General features: G+C 40.9%; 2 protein-coding genes across 2 annotated transcripts in view; both read right to left on the reverse strand.

Annotated features, from left to right (window-relative positions):
• rpl38 (ribosomal protein L38) overlaps positions 1 to 27,907 on the reverse strand; it is a 347,971-nt gene that overhangs the window by 19,148 nt on the left and 300,916 nt on the right. The window lies entirely within an intron of this gene.
• LOC133028189 (kinesin-like protein KIF23) lies at positions 1,340 to 27,669 on the reverse strand. Its single transcript, XM_061095383.1, has 20 exons — positions 27,641 to 27,669; positions 26,900 to 26,966; positions 26,613 to 26,741; positions 26,215 to 26,320; positions 25,117 to 25,253; positions 24,912 to 25,024; positions 24,621 to 24,788; positions 24,449 to 24,490; positions 23,865 to 23,977; positions 23,444 to 23,565; positions 22,341 to 22,443; positions 22,159 to 22,238; positions 21,898 to 22,017; positions 21,560 to 21,719; positions 21,286 to 21,456; positions 20,975 to 21,120; positions 20,802 to 20,879; positions 20,485 to 20,599; positions 19,202 to 19,284; positions 1,340 to 1,381 (listed from the first exon to the last, which is right to left on the reverse strand). Exons 1-20 carry the CDS (start codon positions 27,667 to 27,669, stop codon positions 1,340 to 1,342), a joined length of 2,124 nt encoding a protein of 707 aa, XP_060951366.1.

Consider the following 27,907-nt stretch of genomic DNA (forward strand, 5'->3'; position numbering starts at 1 on the left):
ATGGATTCTATATTATTATTATTTTATCGAAATTAAATTCCCTGCCAGATTTATGTTTTCTGTTAAATTAGTGTCTGCATGTTAAAGATGTCAAAAACAAGGGAATTGTTATTTAATATTTTCGAAGCAAGAGCAACTCTAAAACATAGTCCACCATGTTGATTTTCTTCTTTCCTTATGACCTATTTAAGACTTATCATTCCCGCAGTGTCTCCTCTCAGCCCAGTCCGGGTTTTCTCTTCATTATAAGTCTCTTCTGCGCTTTGGGACAAATGTACACACGTGACATTATAATGTTAAGCAGCAGGCAGCCGACCATCACCCCCTCATTATCTAACTGTAACAGTTTAACCCCTCCCTGGCTCGAGGAGACGGCGTTCTTGTTTGAGTTAGGGGTCGTGCGGGAAGGGATTTTGTGGAAATAGAAAAGACAAAAGCGGAACCGTTGGCTTATGTGAATATCACTGTGAGAAATGACTGGTTCTCGGCTATGAGAGATAGCAGCGGAGTGATTCCCTCCAGACTTCAGGCCTTTATTAATGTCCCAGTCCAGGTTTTCTCTAAGGGACGCATGACCGAAGACAAGCTCCTACTTTCATCTCCCAGTTAATGAGAAAAGGCCAGATAACCACTGAGCCCCTCTAGGCTTCTGCAGAGATATGGAAGCCCAGTTCTTGGTGTAATCTCTAACATAAAGCGCCATGCTCCACTGCCCTGGGATCCAGGACCACTTCAATAAGTCAATATATAGACATTTAAACATCATGTACAAGACATGTGTTTGCTCTTCTGACCTAGATCAGATGCTGCTCTAAAAGGAAGTCGTTTCCTGAGGACGTCCACGCTTCCCTTCACACTCTTGGTCTTTTACTCAAGTTTGCCTTTAATGGTTCCTGGGTTTTCTCAAGATTCTTCAAAAGTACCAAGAATTAATTGTTGTTATATGAACAATTTGGCTTATTGGATTTAGCCAATTAAAGGCACTCAAAGAAAGGTGAATGGAATTTAAGGTGCACACGTTAATGTTTCAGTTTCTGTGTTTAAAAGGGACGATGCACCTGAATTAACATTTGTACTCAACGTGTGAAGCTGCAAAGTTGATGGTAAAAAACATACAAATAAAATATGGACAGTGTGTACGTATAAATGCACCGGAGACGTGTTGTCGTGGTCAGGGAAACATTGTGGCCACGTTGAACTCGAGCGTATAGTTCCAACTGAGTTTTCAATCCACATATAACAACTTGCGTAGGCAGAGAAAAAATACATTATATACCAGTGAGGTCGCAGCAGCCATTGGCCACGAATCACACAAAGCAGTCTTAACTATTGACGTCACTCAAGACACTCGGATGAACTGAAGATGAGACTCGTTGGACCCCTGCAGACAAAAGGACGATGAGACATGACATAAACAGACACAAGAGACTCTAATAAACAGCAGGTGTGAATATAATCAGGTTAAAAACACGTCTAGACGCACGATGCCTTTTAACCGCAGGTGTAAATGTCTCTCTCTCTCTCTCTCCTCTCTCTCTCTCTCTCTCTCTCTCTCTCTCTCTCTCTCTCTCTCTCTCTCTCTCTCTCTCTCTCTCTCTCTCTCTCTCTCTCTCTCTCAGGAGGAGCATGTGGCTTTATCATTGAAATGCAGACGTCAATATCAATTATCAACTTTCTGACCCATGTCTTCCCATCCTTCCACTCCCCCCTCTTCCACTTTCCCCCATTTCCAATCTTCGCTCCCATTAACGCTCCTCTGTAATTGCATTAGAAGTGACAAAGGAGAAATAGATGTGCAAAATGTATGTTCCAGAAGGAAAGTCATTTCTTCACATCTGCAGGTAATTGAATTTTAATTGTTAAGCAGAAAAGGGCATTTGGAATTGAGTGGGTATGTGTAAAGTAAAAAAATAGAAAGAGATGGAACAGCAGTGGGCAGAGACGGCCTTATTATTACACCGGCCTTCACGTTAACCACTCCGTACGTCCTAATAACCCGTCTGAAAGCATATTTATGAGATAAGAATCCATTTAATCCTTTTTAATCCCCCAGTGGGGAAATCTGTGGAGCTTCGGCAGCTACGAGCACGGAGGCGAGCGCATCAGGAAAATAGAAAATTAATAAAGAGAAGTAATTAATTAAATAATTTAAAGCAAAAACAGAGTACGTATTAAAATAAATGAGCAAACAAACTCAATGTTAAAAGTCACATTATTGCAATAATAATTGTTTTGTTTTTAAAACCAGAAGTAACCATATTTGTAGGAGGGGGGTGGAGCCCACCTGAGAACAGTGTTTTATCATTTATTTTACTCTAAATGTGACCTTACTTTACAAAATGAACTTCATGCCGTATTAAAGAAGACTTACAAGTAGAGTTTGAGACAATAAATACTCTGGAAATTGTTTAATGATGTTATAAATCAACTGAGAAGATGCGAAAGTGCCCGAATCATGTATTTTCTCGAGTGACCAGCAGAGGGTGACACCACAGGTTGCAAAAAGAAGTCTATCGATATAGAAATCTATGTCTAAATAATAAATAAATATCTACCTTCCTGTACTCAAATAGAATACAAGTTTCAGGCACTTCCACAAAAACAAAACACACACGTGCCCTTGCATACGCACTTTTTTTACAACCTCTTATAACAACACATTCCTGACTCAGCATAAACTCGCACTAGAAATGACTCTGAGCTCATTTACTATTTTGTCCTGTAAGGGGAAAAATCCACAAAAAAACAGATCAAACCGTGAGATTATTTTGTAGCAACAAACCCGCGCTGAAGCAGAGCTGGAAAACAAATGTATTGCCGAGTACCAGGAGTTATGGGGGTCAAAGCCTGTGGCACTGAGCGCTGATACACACACACACACGCCATTAGTTTGTTGTGATTATACTTCAGACGTTTGTGTTTTTATAGGCCAGAGGGGGATTGGTTTTGCGTTCAAACGTGGAACAACCATATGAAGAAGGAATGAATAATAGAGTGAGGGAGCTTTGTTTATCCATCATTGATCCTAACGGCTTCATTTAGAGGAGTTGGCACTTCTCGGTGAGCTTTAAGGTATAAATTGAAGGGCTCAGCTGTTGGAACATATGGCTTTGCGTTTTCTTTTATAGTCAATTACATCATCAGCCTAATTCATCAGTGGGCCTACGTATCTTCAGTGCATCTGTCACTGATGATCTCATCTGATAACTACGTTTTTAAGTAGTTTAATTTGCTCTGTTCTCTGTTTGAGTCCATGTTGTAATGTTTCATCCACACTGCATCAGCTTCTTTACTATTCTGGACTTAACGTGGGAAACTGGTACTGAATTTCAATTTGATCCGGATTGATTCTGGTTGTTTTCCAACCATAGACTTTATATAAAGATTATATAAAGATAAAGTGAAGCCAAAGTTTCTAAAACACCACCTACTGGCTGACTGCAGTTGGTAATAAATCCTCCATATTAATGGACTGGACCAAGGCTGAGAATATTAATAATTTCAAAGCAGGCATCAAATGCATTTGTCTCATAGATGTTTTCTGTCAGTTTAGGTAATTCTTATTACGTGGATGCTTAATTTTCCATTTGATGCTGTACACATCATGATTGAAAGCTCGGATCGGTTGAGGGCTGCAGAGTTCATATCAAAGATATATTTTAGCTTCCTTTTATGAATATTGGGATCTTTCCATAAAGTCTATGGTTCCAACTTAATCTCCTAAACTGTTCTTATCAGCCTTTTGTAATGGTTCTCTACTTTCTAACAATATGAACTCATCATGAAAACTTTTGTCCCACCAACATAAGCCTGCAAGTATAACATTGACAGATTGGTATGTCAATCAATGAGTGTTATATCCTGCTTGGTCCCATTGGTGGCTTCACTTTATGAACCCTTTAGTTATGATTGGGTCAAATCAATACATTCATGATCTACTTCCTGTCAACCACCTTGTTGTACTTCCTGTTTTGTTTTGGTCACTTCACTTCCTGCTTCCTGATTACGTGATCAAACTCACCTGTCACCTGATTGCCTGGCCCCTGTGTTTCCTGTCAGTAAACCCCTTTTATACTCTGCCTGTCCGGTCCCCAGTGTTTGATGTTCTCTGTCACTTCCTTGTTGAGCAGCTTGCTCTCTCATGTTTTCCCTCATTCATTAACCCAGTTTGTTTATTTTATATTCATCTGCCTTTGCCTAAATCACACATATTGTTGTTTTTTGTGTTTTGGACAGATACCTGGACTCCGATCTCACGCCTGCTCCTCTTGGATTTGTTTGTTTGGACGTTTGCCTGCATCACCTCCCTGTTAGTTGATTTCCTGATTCGTTAATTAGACAATTGGTTTGTAACATCTGAATTTCAATAATTTAAACCTAAGTTCTAAGCTTATTCAGAAACAGCCAGTCGACCACAGTGCTTTGCAATAAAAGACACAATTCTAACATTATAAATGAGCCAATGTTTTCACTGATGTTTTGGAATTTCTCTGTACTTGACGTTGTATATTCATTCTTCAGTCTGCTGACATCCAGCTGTATCTTGGGCCCTTGAGAGTGCATAGAAAATCAGCATTAGCAAAACATTTCTCACTGTTTGTCCCACGACTGCAAGTTGAAGGGTGTTTGTACTGGTATTGACCTTTTTATTTATTGGCATATTTCCACAACGTTTTGTAGAACACAGCTGGAGCACAAGGCAGAAAACCAAGCCTGCTTTACTCTATCGGTTAAACATTTTCTACATTGAGAGAAAATGTTCTCCGAACCAGAAAAAATCAAACGTGTCATCTCTCATTAACCTTTATTACCGGTTCCACTCCAGATTGTCGGCCCAGGTGAAGATGATTGGATCGGTCAGAGCTGATGCCACGCCTGTTCCCAAACCCCGAAGCCTCTAATATCACCTCATTTTCAGCAGTGATTAGGTACAGCAAGCAAACCTGGCCGCAGAATGACCACACTTACTGTGAGCCCGACGTGCTTCACACCGCTGATCTCATTAAAATAAAGCTCCTAGATTTACCCAAGAGAAGTGAGCGTGAGACCACTATTTCATCATGAGGGTGGTTCTCTTATCGGCAGGGAACTGACCCCGGGAGGAGCGCGGCTCGGCTTCAGCTGTGGCCACAGATATCTCAAAGCTCCAATTGGATTAGGGACGTTAAACTATTGGAATTGAAATGGCTGGAATAGAGTAGCTATGAAAAAAGGTTGTATTTCTCAAAAGGCATTAGCCCGGCCCACACGGGAGCCGGGAGTGTGCTGCCAGTGTGTGGAAGAGATCAGAGAGGAGGGGGGGGATCCTCCTCTGCAGCGCCATTGTTGTCCAGGTAGCACAGATCAAACCCGCCAATCCCCATGGAGCTCCACAGAAAGTGCTTTCCCGGAGGCAATCTTTGCCAGCCCTAAAAGAGAGGGATGGCATATGGCCTTTTGAAGATAGCGACTCGAGATTAGAGCATATCCTGAATTGGGGCACGCTGAGAGGGGGTTAACCTGCGAGTGTGCCGGCAACAGACAGGATGACAGATAAGGGGAAGGCAAAAATCTTAATGCGTCTGTATTAAAGTGCACCGCAGAGAATGTGCACAGACTTGTTCAGATATCGATCTGCAACGTTGCCACGGGGTCGAAGCAGAGATGTTTTCAAGGGGCCGACTAGAATTCAATAAAGATGCAAAAAATAAATAAAAAAACTGCGACGTCAAGCCTCTTACTTGCTGTGAAATTAGATGAATTTCTTGACACCAGTGTGACATGTTTTTCCTCTCGGGGTGAATGCTAATTTTCCATCCAGGCTAATTTCCTGCTCCATTATTGCCTGTGCTTTGCCCTGCTTGATTGAAGAGGATAAAAAAAACAATCCAATATAGTCTTTAATAGCGTAATTTATGATGGTGTGTAGATGCACTGTTGTGTTGTGTGTGTGTGTGTGTGTTTGCTCTCTCTCATGGAGCAGTGTTTCTGACAGCTGTTCCCTGCAGCAGCCCGGAGAGTTGGCCACCGCTGCGATACCATTTTATCTTCCAAACATCTGAGTAATAGCAAAACCGCTTCATTGTACGCTAAGGGGGCTGATATAGAAAAGGCACCTTACTTGACCGAGACTTATTACCACTCCTATTTGTGAAGCGACGTCTCGGTGATATTTCATCTGATAAAATGGCAATTTCAATAAGAGACTTCCCCGGCGTTTGGCCCCCGTGGGCTTTGGCTCGAGTAGGAGGGATATATTTCACAGGGGGGAGAGCTTGATGAAATGAGGGGGGTGCATTTGCAAAAGTGAGATAAAACTGTCCTTTGTCTACCCCCCCCCCCCCCACTCCCTTCCCCACAGACCTCTTGCCAGGGAGTCTCAAGAAGTTCTCTCCTCTGCGTTTGATTGGGAGAGGGAGGCCCAGTCATGTAAAAGTGGAGCAATCTGTGGTCGGTGTCCCATCCATTTTCCACTCGGCTGAAGATGGAGCAGGGGAAGCTATTGGTGGTCGAGGTGGTGGTGGTGGTGGTGGTGGTGGCAGAGGAGGGGGCGGGGGGGCGATTTGGAGAACGCGCCAAGCCCAAAATTAAGATGACAGCAATGACAAGGCTCAATGCCGAACAGATCTATCCCGCTGATGCAGGCTGCGAGCTTAACAACCCATGTAGGCTCCATCTCTGTAAAATGTGTGTGTGTGTGCGTGTGTGTGCTTGTGCGTGTTTGATGTAGCGTACAATATGTGCGCCTGTTGACAAGATCATGGAGACTCAGTGTCAAACTTTGACAGCTGATTGCAGGCTGGAGTAAACACCTGGCATCACGCTTGTCTACGGCTGAGGTGAGTCATTGCACATCAGCCCAAATGTCAAGGCAGAAGAAACTGTCGGCAGAAAACGGGGGCATGTGGGATTTATTCTTTTTCCTTTTTTCTCTTTGGCTGCTTGAAGCCTTTTGCTTAAGTCCAAAAGTTTATTCTCTTGAATTAAAAGCAGTTGTCCCCAGCCTTTTTTTATTCTTTCAGATATCCCCCTGTCGATACAACGCCTTCATAAATACCACCATTTATGACCGTTTATACATAACATTTAAATAACGATTTCAACTGTTTTAAACATAAAATATAGCTAACTACTACTTTATGTATTGTGAACACTTCAGCTGTTTTATACATTTGGCTATTTAATGCATTCTATTTAGCTAACTATGTGAAGTGATTTGTATGTAGCATTAACTAGTGTTAATGCTACACTAGTCTACTATTGTTTTAGTCGTAGTTAACAACTCTTTTATATGTAGAGTTGACTATTTCAACTGTCTCATAGCTAGCTTTTACTGTTAGAACAGTTTTATACGTAGCGTTAAATATAAGAACTGCTTTAGATGTAGCAGTAACTAGTTGAAATGTTTTATATGTAGTGTTAACAACTCTTTTATACATAGAGTTAAATATTTCAATTGTCTTATATCTAGCGTTAACTATTTCAACTGTTTATATCTAGCATTAACTGTTACTACTGTTTTATGCGTAGCATTAGCAACTGTTTTATACCTAGAATTGACTATTTCAACTGTTTTACATGTAGCATTAACTGTTATACGTAGCGTTAACTATTAGAAGAGTTGTTGCATTTATCTATCTATTTGAAGTGTTTTATATAGCATTTCTCCGACTATTTCAACTGTTTTACACTTAGCATTAACTGTTATACGTAGCGTTAACTATTAGAAGAGTTGTTGCATTTATCTATCTATTTGAAGTGTTTTATATAGCATTTCTCCGACTATTTCAACTGTTTTATGCGCAACTACTGTACTAACCATATTATATATAGCGTTCAGCTAACCTTTTCTCTAATTTTGTAGATTACGTTTAGCTAATTATCTGAACTGTGCATAAGGTCAAGCCGAAACTAGTTTGTCTTAATTACTGAGGTGAATTAAAAGCTTGGTTACCCACTGATTTCTCACTTGCTATATTGTGACCAGAAGATCTTAGATTATTATATCTTTACACTGTTTTAATTATAACTAGTCAGAGCTGATATCTAATGGTTTTCCTGTTCTCTCGCCATCTCTCCTCCCCCTCCCCATATCTCTCTCTTCTATTCTCTCCCCTCTTTTCCACCCATCTCTCCTCTCCTCCCCCTGTTTCCCCGCTCCCCCAGGTTTCTTCCAGTTAACGGGAGTTTTTCCTCTCCACAGTCGCCAAAGTGCTTGCTCATTGTGGGAACTGTTGGGTTTCTCTATTAAAAAAGAAAAGTGCCTTGAGATAATGTTTACCATGAGTTGGCGCTATACAAATAAAATGTAATTGAACCTGTTCTTCTGGTTTTGTTCCTCAGTTATACGTGATATTTTGTCTTGTGTAATAGATTAATTATGTGAACAGTTATTAGGGTAAAGTGACCCTTAAACACCCGTCCTATAAGATAAGCAAAATGTGTCTCACTGGGAGCAAAGATTGGCCTCGAGTATAAACTTAAAAATAGTGTGGATCTCTCTTAATATCAAGCTTTCCCTCGACAGAGACACCACTGTCCTCAAAATATCTTTGCTCAAATAAATGGTCAGTACTTCTGTGGAATGTGTGAACAGAAACACTGGACTAATTAAAACCCTGTCCCTGTGGTCCACTCTATGCTCTCGGTTCATAACACAAAGACAAAACCTAGCTGAAGTAATTACTGCAAGTTTTGCAGAGAATGTTTGTTGCGTAGCTCAAGTTCTTAAATTATTCCCCAAACCTTCAGAAGACAGTTGCAAGCTGAATGCTAACTATAAAAGTTAACCATTGTATTAAACTAAATTCTCTATATCTGGAGGAAAGTCTATTTCTATATTCCTGAGATCCAATGATGTAAAGGACAAGTGTCTGCAACCATCACTGCCCCTCATCGTTCGGTGTCAATATCTCCACTAGAGGGCATCACAGATTCAAGAGTTTCTGATAATAAACATGCCGATGGTGAAGGAGGTTATGATCATGTACCCCCCCCCCCATTGTTGACATTTAATGTTAGTGTCTTCTTGCTATTTCTGGTGGTATTGCTCATTTTGTCTGATTTGTCAACATCTGAAAGCTTTCACATGCACAAATATGATCGATACAAACTCAGAGTGCGATCTAATATTGAGCCTTTAAATATACCTTTTTCTGTCCGAACTAGTTGGATATTGTGAGCAGGCGAACAAATCTTTACTCCAGTCAGGCAGGCTTCATCTCAGGTTCCGGCAGGGCTGTTGTCTAACCACTTATTCATGTAACAGAAGTGTCGGAGAGGCGTGCTGCTGTAGCACAGCGAGCGAGGTCAGGCCGGGTCGGACCCCGGGGGAACCCAGGGCACTCTGTTGTTGTTCCTGTGAATATGTCGGGTCAAACATCAATTCAGAGCTGTTTACTTGCAAATTCAAGAGACGCGCAGCGAAGGAAGCCGCTGTGACACTTCTGAGAGTTAATTATTCCCCGGTTGTAAAACAGCAGTACTAATGGTGGGGGTGAGGTTTTACTTGGCTTCACAGCAATTATTTGCTGAAATACCAGTAGTGAAATGCTCGGTTTGTCATGTCGATTGCTCCTTCAGTGAAGGCTGTTGCGTGGGAAAATTAATAGGAAAGTTACGGATGATGTTTTTCAGAAACTGTAGGGATTTCTGAGTCTCCTGACAACCCCTGTCTAATTTCCCTGCTTTTACCATTTTGCAATTGAACAACAAGAACATGGAGCCCGATTCTCGAGAACTGCATAAACAAAACTTTAAGTATTTCCACGAGCTGCTGCAACCCAGTGTTGAGTTTGCACGTGTTTCACATACACAAAAACACAACAGTGATTCGGGCCTTTGGATGCAGCCTATTTTCTTCCCATACTTGCAGGCAACAAGGGCATTCTCGAGATATGCTGGCGGATAATTAAAGTAAGAAATGGAAAGAAAATCAACGGGAGTAGAAACTTGCGATATAAGTGAGGAGAAGGTCGTGGCTCGGGGAGGGCATTGCCTCAGAGGAGACTGGGTGTTCAGAGACAATGGAAATAAACCCAATAGATCTTATCGCCTATGCATTGTCTTGTCTTTCATTGTGATGGGGAAGAAAAAATCACGTCAGGGATAAACACAGTATGAATTTTTAAGCGGCTCCTCTCCTTATTTCTATTCCGTCTTGTTTTTTTGCCTCTGCTCAAAATGACCTCCAGTAATCTTCGGAGGTGAATGTCTCCATTTCCCTGGAACTAAAATATGAAAAGGGATTGTGAGACCCACCAGGGGAGTAGAGGCACAGGTGTTGAATATTACACTATGTGTATTACATTAGCGCTCTGCAGTTTGAATGATGTGGTTGGAAATATTAAAAGCAGCATAGGTCTCTGTGCATTGATCTGAATAGTAAAGGCCGTCTTGGCTGTGAACAGACAAAGGAAAATGGACACAACACATTACAGCGGATTGCTAAACTGATGAATGAATATTTGATCAGTGAAGAAATTGCATCCCTGTGAAGGTGTTTCCGCTGACATCAGCAAACTCACTCCTGCGGCAAATTTCCATTTTTACCATTATGTAAACCAGACACTGGTATGTTCAGAAGTTATTCAGTATCATGTCATTATTATTATTATTGGGCTCCTGTATGTCCTCCATTGGAGCCGATACGCAGCAAAACAATATACGCAGTTTGTCTGAATTGATTCCTAAAGAACTACCCCTCAAAGTGGAGGATGAATATTTAGATTTGTCATATATTCTAATTCTCAGTAAACACAATCATTCTTTCTTTCATGTGATTATACACTAATGAAAAAAGTTATTATAAAAACTTTCTTTCTGCCCATAGATTATACACACTGGGTCTAAAAGGTACCGTCACAATGCTAGGGAACATATATGAATCCCAGTGTCAATCAAAAATTATATTTGTTAACATAACGATGATGATTCTTCCTCGTTGTTCATTTGTCACACAAAATATAAATACAACAGTTAAAAGGTGGATCTCAGTTCAGTGAATAAGCCTCTGTGTCTGTGTTTAACTTGCAGTGTCCCCTTAAAACCAGCAGGGGACAGACGGAGCGCTGAGTCCATAAACTAAAATAGCTGTTCAATACTAGACAGTGGACACTAATTAAAATGACAGTTTGACTCGGTATCGGCTCGCTGTCTTCAGGTGAAGCACTGAAGAGATGACCTCTCCTCGCCAAGTGGAAATGTAATTTCACGGCCTGTTAGACTCTGAACTCCAGGAGTAAACAGGGAGGTGGTGGTGGTGGTGGTGCTGGTGTTTGACCACAACAGCACTCGGGCGGTGGCCCTGCTAGTCCTTCAGAGTGAATCTTCGTATGGGGCTCGACGGCTCGGAGAGCGTAAACACTGAAGGAGTGGATTGAATTTATCATAAAAGCCAGATTTACAATAATCCTGGTTGTATCGATGGAGTTTTGTGGGTGTGTGAGGTGTGAAAATACAGAAATTAAAGTGTAAACTAAAAGGAGACTGTGAAAAATTGTTTTAAATCAATGATATCTTGCGAAGAAAACCCCAAAAGTCAAAAAAACTTGATATAAGGTAACAGTAAGGTACTTTTATCATGAAATTAGCTTTACTTGACTTCACTCGCTGTACTGCAGTGTACAGCTTCATGCTACTCCCAGTCTCAGCCCATTTATTATGTATAGATATAACAGAGATACAGACCAATGCATACTCAATGGATTTAAAGATAGTGGTAGCACCTGAAGATCCGCTGGCCTTGTAAAAAATTCAGCGCGGCTGTGAAAGTAGAATGGGAGGCAAAGAGAAATTCAGAGTCTGTAATGAGTCTCTGAAGACATCAAAAGGGCGAGAGAACACTGGGATGAAAAACAACAGATTCCAGTTTCATCCTGCTGGCTGTTCATCAAAATTGGTAAATTAATCATTGAGTAGTTTGCACGGCCCTCATTTTTTTTTTCTTCTTCAAATGATGGACGTTGTTACCTTTTCAAGTTAAAGAGATTTAATAATTCACAGAGTTGGCCTTTGTTGAACCTTTTACTTATTCTCTCAGGAAAGGCCCACTTCACGCCGACAGTTCGAGTCTGTGCAGAAGAGACAAGCCCATCACAATCAAACGGGTCTGGCAAATAAACTCCTGAATGAAGCGCGCTATCTCCGAACTGAGATGGGAAAAACATACAGATATGGATTATTGCATTCATTCTTATTCTCTTTTTAAATAGAAAACAAGGAAGGGAGATTAAAATTGATTTAATAGAAAGAAGAAGAAGAAGAAGAAGAAACAAAAAAAGAGTCACCGCTTTCTCGACGGACAGATATCGAGTGATAAAGCAACAAGCCGAGTGCACCGGAGAAGACAAAGACGAGGAAGAGTGAGACAAAGTCAAAGGGTCCAGACAGGTAGCCTGGGTTTACAGACAAAACAACAAGTCTGAAATGAATTAAACATCTTTACAAATTCGATGAGAAAGTTACTATATTATACGGAAGACGTGCACAAATACGGACATGAGGCTCCGTCAAGTTCCGTCTCCTAAGTTTAGCATAAATGACCCTTAAAGGTGGCGAAGGATTCCACACTTCACTTATCGATCCGGCCTTTTAATGACGACACGTCCCCGACTGCACGTTACCGCCCATAAGTCCCGTTATCGAGGTCTGTGTCTGTCCCTGACACCGGCTAATGTGGCTCTTGTTCCAGCTCACAAATGTTTAAAAGGTTGCTTTTATGACCCTAAGGTCAATCATCCAATGGAGTGTTCCAGATGATCCTGGCTAAGTTAATGGTTTGGTACCAATTAACTCCAAAGCAAATAGAAAAGGTGCATTCTAGCTTCCTGATATTAGATTTGTTTTCACTTTGCAATTTTCCCAGATGTGTGATTCAAGGTACCGTCTACTGTGCATTTATTTTAACTTCAGTTCATAAAATAATAATCTAAGGCGTGTTTGTTAAACTTAACTTTGCTTTTCTTTTCTGGCAACGCTGCATTTGAATCGCTGCGGAAACAGTGATTAGTTTATAATGGAGTCAACAGCTGTATAATTTCTCATACAGTGTTCACAGCAGCTGACACTGATTTTTATGACCTTTTGAAATTCATGACAAACGAGTCGTGTGAAATCCTACGGTGGCAGATTCCTCCAGTCAAACACAACACTGTGGATGTTTTAAATGGAAAACAAATAGTATTTCTCACCTGTGATGTCATTAAATCAGATTTCTTTCCATCTTGTAAAGATATAGACATTTTTTATCACATTCAGTATTTATTAAAAATGTTTCTCCTCTGTGGACGTTCTTACTTTTTCTGTTTGGGTGATGAGAGGATTGAAGTCTAGATTCTTAAAACTTTAAGAATCTTAAAAAGTCGTGAAGTGTTGAGCTCTGTAATGATGACTAGAGGCCGGAGGAAACCTGGCTCTCAACAGTTAATAAGAGTTATTTACACAATGTATTCTGTTCTTTTAAACTGGTCAATGAGCAGCAACTGGTTATTTTTCAAATGTTAAACAAACATTGTGTAAATGTGGCAGCTTCAGGCCTATTAGTTGCTGTATTTCGTTGTTTTTTTAAGGCTAAACCATAGTTCTTAGTTCTGGAGGCAGAAAAACACACCAAACCCATATTTGCAGAGTCTTAAGGTGTTGTTGACTACACCGGAGACAGGTGGAGGGAACTGTCTGGGGTCTGGCTGGTAAATGTAAATCACTTTCCAAACTGTTTTCCTTCACGCTTTTCTCCTTTTTATTTAAAAAGATGGGCCACGAACCTGTTTGGGTTTGTTGGTGATTAAGGGTTTTATCACATTTAGGAATCTGCAAACCAAAACGATACAGGAGAGAAGCTGCAGCAGTGTTTGCACCAGCAGGCTGTCTCTGCCTTACCAGTTCCTTTTGAACTCTAATTAAAACGACCCAACAAACAAGCAGAGGATGTCGTTATTTTTCGCTTCTTTAACCAGAAACTTAAAAAGAACCCTCCCAGACGTGACTTGTGTGTCCAACTTTTAAAAGATGCTGCTTGTTAAGCGACTCTGAATTCAGATCCTATTGATATGTCACAAAGTGGAACCTAGGAAGTGATAGAAACTACACAGGCTTGCTTTTCTTGCCAGGCTTCACATGTGCACATCCGTTCTCTGGCTCCTTGGTCCATTACTTCTCTCTCTTTCCTTTTCATATCGCTCCTCTGAACACCCGTGACCCCGTGTGTGGCGAGATGTAGAAGAGATCAGGGAGCACCAAAGCACTGGCTGCTATTAATTTTACCCAGGCAACCTTCGCAACTGTCCAACGAGACAGACGTTTAATTGCACTCACCCCGAGCCAGCGGCGAGCCTGCCCTTCCCAGCCTCCTGCTTTGGAGCCGTCTCACTTCGCCTTCATTAGAGCCAGAGAGAGAAAGTGTTTGGGAGTTTTTTTTTTTTTATTCCTCTGCTGCTGCTTTTTTTGTTTTTGTGCTCCTTTTTCATTTTTTCTCAGCATGGCTATCTCAATCCTCCGCAGAAAAATAAAACAACATGTCAGGCAAGGTTATGGATGGCCATTGTGATGTAGGTTTAATTTTGAAAAGAAACTCTGGAGCATTGTTCACTCTCAGCGCTGACTTACAGCTTGCTGGAGGGAGGGAGTTTGGAACAAACGCAGAGAATGAGTTGTTGTGTGCACCAAGGATAGACTGTGTGAGAGCTGCAGAGGTCAAGGGAAAGCACGAAGGCTGCTGGGCTGAAATATCATCCCGCTAACCTTTCTGAGAGAAGAATTAACTGCCTATTCACCGGCCACACAAAATAAATAAATAAAGAAAGAACACTGAATAACAGGAGCAAGCGACAGAGGCTGCTGTTCCTCTCATCGGACAATACACGGCCCAGTTACTAATGAAACTATCAAATCTGTCACAGCAGCATTTGAAACAGGAAATACTCATAGCAATTTAAATTCATCTGAATGGAATCAAATGGCATATTATAATTTTGACAACTCTTGTTATCGACTTAAAGCAATAAGGCATCTTGGCAGTTTAACACTTAAGTCCAGTATGGAGAGTAAAAGCTATTTAAACTATAAAGTCTAATTTAAGATGGACGAGGCGTCTACACTTATGATCTGGAGATGTGGAATCAATACAAGCACTCGACCAATCACGGGTTAGTTTCCTCTGTCAATCAAGAACAATCTTACTGATATAAACAACCTTAAACATCTGAAACTGTCTTCTGAACAACAATATTTACTAGAACTTCGATTTTTATAGTTTGGCCTATGTCTACATCAGCTAACATGGAGGAGGTGGGGTTTATGGTCTATGGGTGAGTCAGCCACCAGGGGGCAATTAAGACCCTTTTGCTTTACGTTTGCGGAGCCATCATGTCGTCCATCTTTAGAGTCTAGGGCATGAGCCTCTTACCCAAAGAGTGAGTTAACTGACAGTTGTCAAACGTGCCTGCGTTTAAAAACCAAACAAAATCATGACAGATTAGAAAATACTTCAGAGGTAAGACTGGTGACGTCTCTCCCGAATTTCATCTAAATAATCCAAAAGGTCGTAGACTCGTATTAGATGAATCAGACCCTTTTTGAAACTGGGTAGAAAATCCTCCCTGCAGGTGAACATGGTTTGACAAGTGCTCCTTCATCCTGTCAGTCTTTACTCACTTCCTCTCTGTCTGCTCTTTCGCTGGCCTCTCTCTCAATATCTGTCCCTTCGCCGCGGGTAATTACAGTGCAGCGGCGGCGTGGTCAGTAGAAGGCGCGGCCGGCCACTTCAGGGGAAGGCGCGTGATCCATTAGCTGAGCTCGGGCTCGACAGTTCATTCCTCACTCCCATTTGTCTTTCCCCCAAAGCCCCTGTGCTGCCCCCATCCCACTCTGCGCCAGACATCTTCTCCTGGTGCCACGTTGATGCAGGGAAATAAAACATCTCTCCAGAAATGAATTTCAGACTGAAAACTCCACAAAGCTTCTTTTATTTTTCTTTTAAAAAACCTGAAAAAAAAGCCCTGATAGCCCTGCAGCTGGTGTACTCTCTAACGGAGTGATTCACCGAGAGAGTTTTGACGAAACAGAGCTCGGCTGCCATGAATTCAATAAAGGCGAGCGTAACGTATTTGTCATCTGCTCTTACTCCATGAGTTAATTCAAGCGGCCCACTAATTGCTCCGGAGTTTGTTTAACTTTCACATCCTGTAAAACAGATGGATAAGAAAAGATTCACCAAACCCCAGTGGAGAAATCCCACAATTCCTGCTGTTCTCACGGAGCAATTACACTCGCAGGCGTCTGTGCTGCCGTCACTCAAACCGCCCGGCGCTGCGAGTGACTCACGAGTCTCTCGGGTGTGGGCTCCCGTTACCACAGGCTTATGTCTGAGGAGGGAGGAAAGGGAATAAAAAAAAAAGTTAATCCCTGTAATGACCTTGCCCACAAACCAATAGGTGAATCCATTAGCAGAGGAAAGATGGGGAGAGGAGAAACGAGCCGGCAGCTTCCTGTCACATCCCAGAGTTAACTCCTCTTGTCTTGTTTAATCAGGTGCAAAGTCTGCACTGATCGATACCCCGTCTGCAGGTGGACGACCCGCAGGACCACAGGTTACATCCCCATCACACTGCTGTCGCTGGTTACCCCCCCCCCCCTGTCTTCAACTCCCTGGTGCTCCAGTTAAACACCGATACTTTGGTTGTTTTATTAACCAAGAGAAATCCCCATATTTATTCAAGGTGTTGTGATGATGAAACCAGCACCCTGAAATATTTGCATATTTGCACCAGCACCATAACAAGCATATTTAAATATTGGCACTACTGCACAAATTGAACATTCATCTGTAAAGATATATATTTAGATGTATATATTTTATTCTCTATTTAAAATTTTTGATATTCTATTTAATTGTTATTCTATTTTATACTATTTCTATTTTTATTTTATTTTTTTTGGGTTGAAATAACCGAGCATTGCTTAAAGAGAGTGTGTGACCCAAGCATTTCATTGACAGTGACTACTTCATGTTATCTCTGTTCATTTGACAATAAAAATCTTGAATTTTGAATCTTGAATGATTCATTTTGTGTCTTTAATTCACAGGAGAAATCTAAAGATAAAATACAAACAGAAGCAGGAAAGTTTCAAGAGACTTTGGGGGCGCAAAGGTAAAAGAGACCTGGAGGGGGGGGGCCACATCGAACCAAACACAACCATATGCTTCCAATCTTTAAAATATTCTTTTAGTATGAATTGCAAACTGTGCATATTTATAAATCGTAAAGTTAAAGTGCAAACTCCTCCACAGGCTCATCAAACATGTTTGCAGCTTTGAGCAGAAACCAAGTGGCATGGGGTCTTGTGTGTGTGTGTGTGTGTGTGTGTAGGGGGGGTTCAGTTTCCTGTGCATATCCACTCATAGAATTTAAGGGGATTCTCACAAAATTGCTGCTGCTTTGGCCTAGCATGATCTGTCCTCGTCCAGCTTTGCCTCCTCTGCTGCGATGCTCCTCCTGCTCGAGATAATATGTAAAATCTGAAATGAAAACACACACTTTGGCTCTTAAAACTAATCAGATTGAAAGTATTGTAGCTGTAACCACAAGATAATTTCCTCTTCCATCCACAGGACAGATGATACGTGTTGATAGCGTCAGGAGAAGAGATCACGTGCATGCTGATGTCGCCCTCGACCCTCACAGAAGTCGGGAGATTGATTTCACGCGGAGCAGAGCAGTAAAAGAGCCAATAATTGTTTTTCATGTAGTGAGTGATGACCTCATTGCATATATTCATACACTTTATGCATAAATGCATGTGTATGACTGTATGTGCATGTATATGTATGACACTCCTGGATATGTGACCGAGGGAAATGATGGCTGTTGGTGTGCTTTCATCGTTTCCGCCCGGTTCCCCCCCCCCCCTCCTGCTTCCTTTCTTGTTTCTCCTGCCAACCTGAGCAGAAGAAATCAATTCGGCTGACCCTAATCTAAAAGTGTGACATGAGGATTAATAACTTTCCTGATATGGAATATTCACAACTCTCCGTCAACAGGAGGAATCAGTTGCAGTCCAATTGAAATAACATATGAGGAGCTTTTTTAATCATTGGGTCAAGGACAAACTAAATAAAAACCCTCCTCACTTTACTCAAATAGCCGAAGGAACAAAGCGGCTCATGTTTACAAGCTTCTTAATTAAATTAGAAACTACAAGAAAGAAAAAGGCTATTATTTGTATTGCTTTTATTCGAGTACAGTGTGTGCTAGTTAAAGTACAAGTTAAAAGCTGCAGTAATTTATTGATTATAACCTTGGGATTAACCTGAGATCTGCACCCATTGGATGTTACTCGCTGTCAATCACATATGCCCCAATGCATACAGTGCTACCTCGACTATTTGATTCTAAATGGGACCTTAATTTACAAAATCTTTATTCTGTACTAAAGAAGCCTCAAAATTTGAGTTTGAGATCAAAAACTCTTTTGGAAAATTATACTCAGACTTCTATATAAACTGACTTTTTATAAACAGTCTTATTGTTTCTAACCACTGACCTATAGCTGTGTTTGTTGAAGTATTGCCAGACGTATATATTATTCCACACTGACGTCTGGCGTAATTGGGAGCAAGCATTTCCTCCCTCTCTGCTGTTTAAGGAAATGTCAGTCAGCATTAGCATACTCGTTTATAGAGTGCTACAGCTGTCCATGGCTGCCACCTCGCTGACCCCCCCTCTCCGTGCACCTAGCCACCCCATTCAACGAGGGGTTATCACCAAGATTATGAGAAATGACTCCCAAAAGAACCCGATGTGACACGTTACCTCAATATTATCACGGAGTTTGAGCGAATAATAGGCGAGGCTTATTAATCAAGGTAGGAAAGGGTGAGGAGCTGCCAGGCGGAGTTAAATGCCACTGTCAATCTCGGCATGAGTCACTTTTGACTTCAAAAGGATATTTCAGTGGAAGCATGTCACAGTAGTGAGAGTCACAACCCTCCAGAGACCAGCAGAGACTTTCTTCAGAAATTCAGTGGATAGTGCACGGAAACGCAAACACTTGCTGAACATAATGAGACCATTAATTCTGAGTCTGTAAGCACACACCGATGCAGGTATGGCAAGTGTTGGCTTACTTCTTGTGTATCCAAAAATAATTAGTAGCATGCAAAATTTCTGGAGTGGTCAAGGTGTACACGGACGGAAGAGGAAGTATTACAGAGTAGATTACTCACAGGAGTCGGTGATGGGGATGCAGACCTCTTCTGGGGGATGTTCTTGTTCTTGTCCCTCTCTCTTGAGGGCCTCGCGGGTTTCTCTGGACATTCAGATGAACTACCGCTGCTGTTGCTCTCACAGAGTGCACGTGGCATTGTTCTGTAGAATAAGATGAGAAAAAAGTTTGTAAAAAAACACTAATGCAATGCCAGAGATATAGTTAGCCAAACAATTGCAATCGTCTGTAAACATATTTTACAATTGATGGATAAATGAATGGAAATAGGCTAGATGAACAGATGAACAATCCTCAATCAGCATGCTAATATATTTTCCCCAGTAATATCATCGAAACTTAACAGACTAGTCCTGCACTCTACAGCAGGCCTCAATAGCCCTGCTGTAGAGTGAAGGATGCTGGGAGTTATCTGTGCATGTGATGGAAGAATGCACAGTGGAGGGTTGAAACTCAACATGCAGTGTGTGCTGCATTCCATACATCTTTAAAATAGAGTTTTGAATGATGTTTTTATTACTCAGCGTTTAATTTGCGTAGTTTTTTTTTTTTCAAAATTCCCGAAATTCCCGAGCTAAACTTCCCATTGAAAGTTTCCGGAAAGTTTCTGGAAATTTCCGGAAACTGTCCGCCCCTTTGCAACCCTAACCGCGACCCAGCTTCGAACCAAAGAACCTGCTCAGTCTGTTCGAGGAAACGACTCGAGGACAAGCAGTGAGACTGCCAGCTCGCTGTCAGGTGTCAGGTTAAAAACCACATGATTTTTGAATGTACTACGTTCACCAATCAGCTCGTATGAACTGTTTTCTCTGCCATATTGTCACAGTCTTACACCAGCTTCTTTTAACGTGTATTTGAAGAGATGGAAGAAAGATTTAGGGACAAGCGTTGAACATGTAATCAAACCTTTAAAGCACTTTTTGATGTTTGGGTAAATTCCAATCTGTTACTTAAGTCCTGGTTTATTGTTGAATAAGTTATCAATATTTGTCAACCCTGTCCAGAGACTTTATGCATTACTGGTCCACAGTCATCAATCAATCAATTAATCAATTAAACTTTATTAGAACAGCACCTTTCATACAGGTTAATCCAGTTCAAAGTGTTTCACAACGGACAGATGAGTGAAGAACAGACAAAACACATATAAATGCTGATGATAAAATACTATACACTATATTTACAAAGCTATAAGATCAATGAAAGCAATAAATAGAAGAAAGGCTCAATAAAAGGGGGTAAAAACTTAAATAATCTGAAGCCAGGCTGAACAGTCTTCAATACTTCCACCGCCGCTGCTGGTGCTCTCAGTCACTTTGGCTTTCAGCTGCTTCAACTCTTCATCTTTCACCCACAACTTGTTCTGCATCTCCATCTGCTTGGCGTTCACTCTTCTCTCCTGATAAGAAAACAAAAACAAGACAGAAACAAAGAGGGAAACATTTTTTATGATTTAATCCTTCAAGATTCTCTGATGTGCCCAACACATTTCTTATTTCCAGGACTACGGTTAGTTTAATTTGTCCAAATATAACGTTGTTGCACTCCAGGTGATTGTTTATATACATGATAGCTGGGCTACTGTCCATAATGCCACTTACACACTCCTTCTCCCAATCATTCTGCAGTGAGCGTTTGTCCTGCTCATGCATGTCTGTGGTCTTTTGCAGGATGTCGATCTGAAGAGATGGAGAGAAATACAATACGTGTTTAAAATGTTGCACATCAATTGTAGAGAAGAGTAAGATAGTTTTTAGAGTGAAAGAGACGACACCTTATTTTCCAGCATTTTGGATTTTTTCTCCAATCGCTCCAGCTCTGTCCTCTGACTTCTCAGTTTGCTTTGTTGACTGTGAAGGAAAGTCTCCTTTGCACTGGGGTGGGTGTCAAACTGCTGAAGCATGGACATCAGTGTATTGCCTGTGGGAGAAAACAGCAATGCAAGCATAAAACCATTTGGCTTGAAATGTTTTAATCGTCAACATGTAGACAGAAAATGCTCAGTGACCAGATACAACCCATATCCCAGTTCTATGACCAACCAAAGATGCTTTATTGATGTACTGATTAAAAATGGGACGGTACCTTTCGTTTTGAACTGCTCGGATATCATCTGACGAATGTGTTGCCTCTTCTCCAGGACTTCAACCAGGCGGGGCAGCGTCTGATCATCGAATGCGTCCACCACCTCACTAGGAGGCAGGGCTGGAAGGCTTTCAATGAGCCCAATGACCCGATTCAGCAGATCTGGGTCATCTAGTGTGTAAATACAAATATTTGTGTCAAACTAGTGACGTACAGATGTGTATCTGATATGCAAGAATAAAGTATGAGAAGGAGTTTGTAATGCAAAATGTACCAGAATTACCGGGACCTCCTCGTTCTTCAATCCGACGTGACATCTCATCTCCGGACGCCTGGTGTCTTTGTCTGCGTCCTGCAGGAAGGACGTAGATCGGACCATCGGCCGGTCGCGCTACCTCCACCTCCTGGGTCATCTCGGCAAAGCGCATCACCAGCTGCAGCACATGCAATGAAATACTATTACTACTAATCTCCCCATTGCCCTACAGCGTCAAGCAGAGTTCCAAATGCCAGCAGCTGCAGTTGTGCCTTAACAAAGTCAGTTTGTTCTTCTAGGATAAAGATACGATTTTTCAATTCAAGCCATTCTGCAAAACAAATAAAACGTCTTACCATAGTTTCTTCATAATCATCGGCCTTTGGGTTGACGCACAAAATCATCCTGACTTTTCCTTCGCCGTCAAAGTAGTTCTTGAACAGATGAGTGACTTTAGAGTCTCTGTATGGAACCATCTGTAAGACAAATGAAGCTCTGAGAAACTGCAACAGCTTTAACGTTTCCCTTACACAACAATGAAGATGAATATTAACTCTAAATAGAAAGAAAACAGAGCAACTGTAAAAAAAAAGATGAACACGTGATAAAACACCAACCTTGTTAGTTCTATACATTTGGTTTTCCCGCAGGACTTCCATACATGTGCGCAGTGTCATCAGAGACTTATTGATATTACCTGTTCATGAAACATAAATGAGACATCACTAAATACAATGAAATCACACAAGGAATCTGCAGCTACAGGGGAAAATGCCTCCAGAGTAATGAAAGAACTGACCGGCTTCACGGAGCCTTGCTCCCTCTGCTCTGGTTCTATTGGTGCGTTCGCAGCCGGACAGGTCCACCAGACACAGCTGGCTCACATTCACCTGGTTTCTGTCCTGAATTCAAAATACACACCGTTAGCATCACCATAGATCGTCTGAATCCTTTGTGACACACAAACTGTTTTACTATTAGTAGTGGGGAAAAAAAAAAAAAATCGATTCTGTTCAGTATCGCGATATTTTGCACCCGCGATACTATCGATACTGTAGCACAAAGTATTGCAAATTTTTTTTTTTTTTAATATTTTTTAAAATATTTTTTTAATACTTTATTTACAATTATATATGTAACAGCCCCTGGCTGGCAAAGCATGACAAGGAGAGTTTCAGAGTTTTAAAGATACCTACTGTGTCTGCTGAAAGGATGTTCTCCACTGCAGGAGATATAGTAACGGCCCAGAGGAACTTTAACATCTGAGCAGGTTGACCAACTCCTTTTTCTGAACAAAATTGCCAATATTCCCAAATGAATTTAACATTTTGTGTCATGACCTTGCAGCCAACTGGACTTGACTCTAGTAGTACACATGTTTATTTTTCTCAATTTGATTGAAGCTCTAGGTTACTCTTATTTATATTATTCTCAGGTTTATGTTACTCTATTATGTCTGCTTTATGTTACTGTATTGTATTTAAATAATTGTAACTTATGTGCTGGGAGCTCAGCGTTCATGTGAGAGGTCTCCTATTCAGAAAATAATTACAAAGGTCCTGTGTCCTGAATGTTCAAGGACAAAGTTTTTGCACTACCCTTTCTTAGTTTTTGCACTTCAGTTAATGTGTAGAAGACAATGTTGTTCACAGAATTAAATGTGACATTTGAAGTGAGTTGAGCAGTCTTATTTTCCTAATTTTTTGTAATGCCTTTGAATAATATGGGGGACATGAATCGCAATTTATCCCAGAATCGAATCGCAATACCTGCAGTATCGCAATAAAACGCAGAATCGCAATACTATTGAATCTTGGCCCAAATATCGCAATACTATTGAATCGTCACATTTTTGCCAATTCCCACCCCTATTTACTATGTAACATTGCAGCTGCATGTCACCTGTAAAATGTGGTTCCCATCAGCATCCAGTGGGGCCTGGGCCAACTTCACCGTGAACACACTGTGGGAGCGACTGGATTCCCGGTTGAGTTGAGTGTTGGCCGTCCTCCTTTTCTTTTGCCCTGTTGGCAGCAGGTCAGAAATTCAGCATGTGACCATTTACAACAGAGGTCAAATAAACAATAAGCAAATAATTGGTTTGTGCAGTTATTCCTGCTGATGTGATTAGTAAACTGAATATAAGACTGCATATAAAAATGGACGACATGTCTCCACCATAGGACATGTTGTCCATCTTCATGAGTCTTTGGTTTCCACAATGAGAAGACAGTTAAAAACAGTTTTGAAAACTTCAGTGACAAACAAATTGGTCTCCATGTTACACTTAATACACTGTAAATATGAGAGGGGAAGTTCTTACCCTTCCAAAAGACTTCAAACGCCTCTTCTGTGGATTTGACCTCCACTTCCGTGCAGCCAGCCACATACATGTTATGATTCTGATCTTCACGGAGAATCTTGGATTGAGGTGGTCTGAAACAAGTTCATGAAAAGACTCAGCATACAAACAACAGATTAAAGCCATGATGTGTTGCTTTAATTAGACGAGCAGCAGCATATTAAATGAGACACACAATGTTAACGTCAAAAGCTAAATTAAATACTATCTAGGGAGACACATTAACACACAAATTCAGGGGAAGAGACAAAAGCACGCTGAAGCCAGTCAGGGAAGTTTTGCATCTCCCCGTACAAGGAACAATCCTAGAAGACAGCAGCCACCAATATGACATAAAGATAGTCAGCTACATCTATGATATTTATGAGGGTTTGGGTTTATAGGATGACTAAGTTTACATGGACAGCAAATATTCCACCTATTATCTTAACCGGATTAATATCGGAGTATTGGTGTCCATGTAAACGTTTCTAGTGTTGACCTATGCGACATGTCAGCTACAGACAAACAAGGTACTGTGGAATGTTCTTATTCAGGCCACATACATGAACTCATTGTTTCGTACAGGCGTGCCACCACCGAGCCACCTAATAAAAACAGGGTTCTTAAAAAGTGCAGCTTGTAAACATCAAAACAGAAACAGACTGCGTCTCAATGGGCTTACTCAAAAGCTAACTCTACTAAAGCACAGATCAAATCTGACAACCAGTCTCTTACTTTGATCTGATTGGGTCAATCGAAACATCTTCCAGGAGATCATAGATGTAGTTGTTGTAGATCTCGACGTAGGACACGAAAACGCTGTAGCGGTCCTCGTCCACATTCTCAGATTGACACGCCTCCTCTGCGCTGATCATATCTGCAAATTCTGTGTCAGCCCTCTGCCTAATAAAAACATAGACCAGAGACAACACAAACAGCAGGCAACATAAATGTAAAATACAGTTTGCTCTAATTTCATTAAATTAGTATACAAAGTCAAGAGTATATAAAGTTACTCATAGCTACCTGGAGGCTGGTGTCTTGGGCACTGACGGCTGACTGTCTCGCTTCTGTCTCTCCAGGAGAGCGTCAACTTGATTCTGAATCTCCATCCCATTTTTCTCATCTGGTTTAAACACCTAATGAAGATTCAAAACAATTTCCAAAGTTAATATCCCGTCCCATTTTAGAGACTGAAATACGCAAAACCTCGATGAATGAAAAGACGTACAAATCTTTTGGCCTGAAAGGCGCCGATGCGGTTGAAGAGCATGTCTAAAGAGCGAGGGAGGAGTCCACCGTCCCCAGGAGCGCCGGTCATGGTGAAGGTCTTACCGCTTCCAGTAACACCGTAAGTGAACAGCAGACCTGGGAACATTAAATATCACAGATAAATAACCCAAAAATGAAATTCTGTGATATGAATATAGATAAAACACAATCACACGTTTTATATGAACCATAGTCATTTCGTTATTTTGATGCTCTCCATTGAAGTTCATTAAGTTTAGACTTGTGTGCTGCACCTAAACCTTAGATCATAGCCACAGTAGGGACGAGAATCGGCAGGGACCTCCCAATACGATACTATCACGATACTTAGGTGGCGATACGATATGTATTGCGATTCTGTAAGTATTGCGATTCGATATTAGGATTTCCTGGGATTTCTTTTGGTTATTTTTTTTTTTTTAAATACTGGACCATGGAAAAATGTTGAATCATACCTTCAAATACAAAAGTCAAATTCATTTAGAGCTTTACAAGTTTTACTTCAAATATTAACATTAACTTAATGACTGCCGGGCAGTCAATAGAAAAAATAAATAAAAATGTGCCCTATTATTGTATAGCCCCTGTCAACTGCACACAAACTGACAGATTAAGAAATGTATGCCACTTAGGCTTCTTTTAAACAATAAATAAAAATAAATTAAATAGAATGAATAAAAGTTTACTTAAAATATAAACTTTGAAATAAACAAAAAGTAGGCTATTGTTGTTTGCATGTAGGCGATGCAAAGCTAGTGCTTGGGTATGTTTAGATTCTTGTGCAAAAACATGAGCTGGTCAATATGCTCTGGGGTGATGTTGCCCCCCCCCATATATCCCCCCTGGTATAAACCAATAAATATGTTTTAAAAAAAATTTAAATAAAAAAAAAAAAACGATTTGGGAGGCAGCATGGCGATTTAAAATAGTCATTCACAAGAATCGCGATTTGTAACTGAATCGATTTTTTCCCCCCATCTTTAAGCCACAGGGTGGTTGTGTCTTTTGCGCAGTGACCTACATTACAGTTTATGGAAGAAAAAACCTGTTAACTTACCATTCTTACCGTTGATGAGGTCATCAATCAGAGGCTTGGCAATAACGTCAAAAAGCTCGATTTGCGTGGAATTAATACCAAATATTTTTTGGAAGGTGTACTGTGTCTAAAGAGGAAACAAGGGAAGACCATTCAGCTCATGTGAGAGGCATTCAACAGGAAACAGACGATAAGAACCATTTCTTTCGAGTATTAAACCACTTAAGAATCCAATAAATTCTTCTCGAGTCATGTGGTTTAGTTAATGTGATTATTGTGGTTCTTGAGGTAGAGACGGTTGTCCACAAATTGTAAAAGGTTCAAAAACTTTACGTTACAGTAATGAAACAGACACGGGTGTCATTTCCAGGATTCTGTATCAACTTGTTACTGATCAACTGGATCCACATCCCACTGACCTCTTTGTATTCTCCATTGCGGTTGGCTTTCAGACCGTCGGGAGCATGGAGCTGAATAGTGGAGCTGCTAATCATGTCGACACAACATTCCTCATCTTCTGCTCCCAGCGGTCGTATCCGGCAGTACACCTACAGACCCAACAGGAAAGATATATTAATAAGAAGTTCTAGGCCAGTTTTTTTATTTGGATTTTAAGTTAGATATGGAAACAAGCTTCTCTTTTAACTATGGTTTCAGTATGAGTGTTTCAGTTTGAGGCTTAACAAAGTGAGCGATGTTCACTTACTCCAACTGGATCTCTCTCTGCGTTGGACGCCTTCCTAGGTCCGTGCCTCAGAGGAGTCTTGCCTTTGCTGTAAAACAACGATGCGACATTAAACTTATCTTTCGGTTTGTTCATAATCCAGACTATTCACCTGAGTAACTTTCACTAGGTGGACAAAGGTATGGGGATAGCTGTCCTGAACACTACCTGACTGTAATTCACCTTCACGGTTGTGTGAAAGCCTGTCAAGCTCATATTAAATAAGCTCCAGGGAGGTGGAGGCTTTAGAAACGTTTGAACCCAGTAAATCATTGTTTACATCGAAGCATTCATGTTTGAAGTTATATTCATAGACTTTATTTATATTAAATTAATATAACAGCAGCTGTGACTCACTCTGTTCTCTGCATCCTTAGGTTCTCGCGGCACTCTGTCTTCATTTGAAACTGAAGGTATTTTGCAGGTATTTTGCAGGTATTTCAGCCAATCACAGCGGTCTGCAGCAGGTATTTCAGCCAATCACAGCGGTCTGCAGCGGAAGTCCCACCTTTTCTTCTTCCTCTGTGTGATGGCCGCACCAGCAACCACACATGCTGAGACTCAGTAACATGGTGGTAACTTCCTAATTTGCTTAGTTCTTTTTACACACACACCCACCCTTCATTTATTAAATAACTGGACACATTTTGATTTCATACAACATACTTTTATTTATTAAATATTTTCTTTCTGTGATAATTAATTACATTTTCTTTGAGTTACCAGTTCCTGGGGGTTATAGCTGGAGTCATCTGGCCATTCAGCAAAAGGAGGCCCAGCTGCAGCAGGCAACCTTAAATGGGGTTGCATACTAATTGGACTGCACCATGTATCGTGTTATCATGGGGAAGGACATAATTTCATTATCTTGATTTGTAGTTGTGAAACATTTGATTATTGTTTGATATTTATATTTAGATAATTTCCCTTAGTTAATATTATATGGTCTTGTACTGGGGGTTATGTTGTGGCTGTTTTCAATGTTAGTAT

The sequence above is a fragment of the Limanda limanda genome, chromosome 21, assembly GCF_963576545.1.
Source record: "Limanda limanda chromosome 21, fLimLim1.1, whole genome shotgun sequence".
NCBI lineage: Eukaryota > Metazoa > Chordata > Actinopteri > Pleuronectiformes > Pleuronectidae > Limanda > Limanda limanda.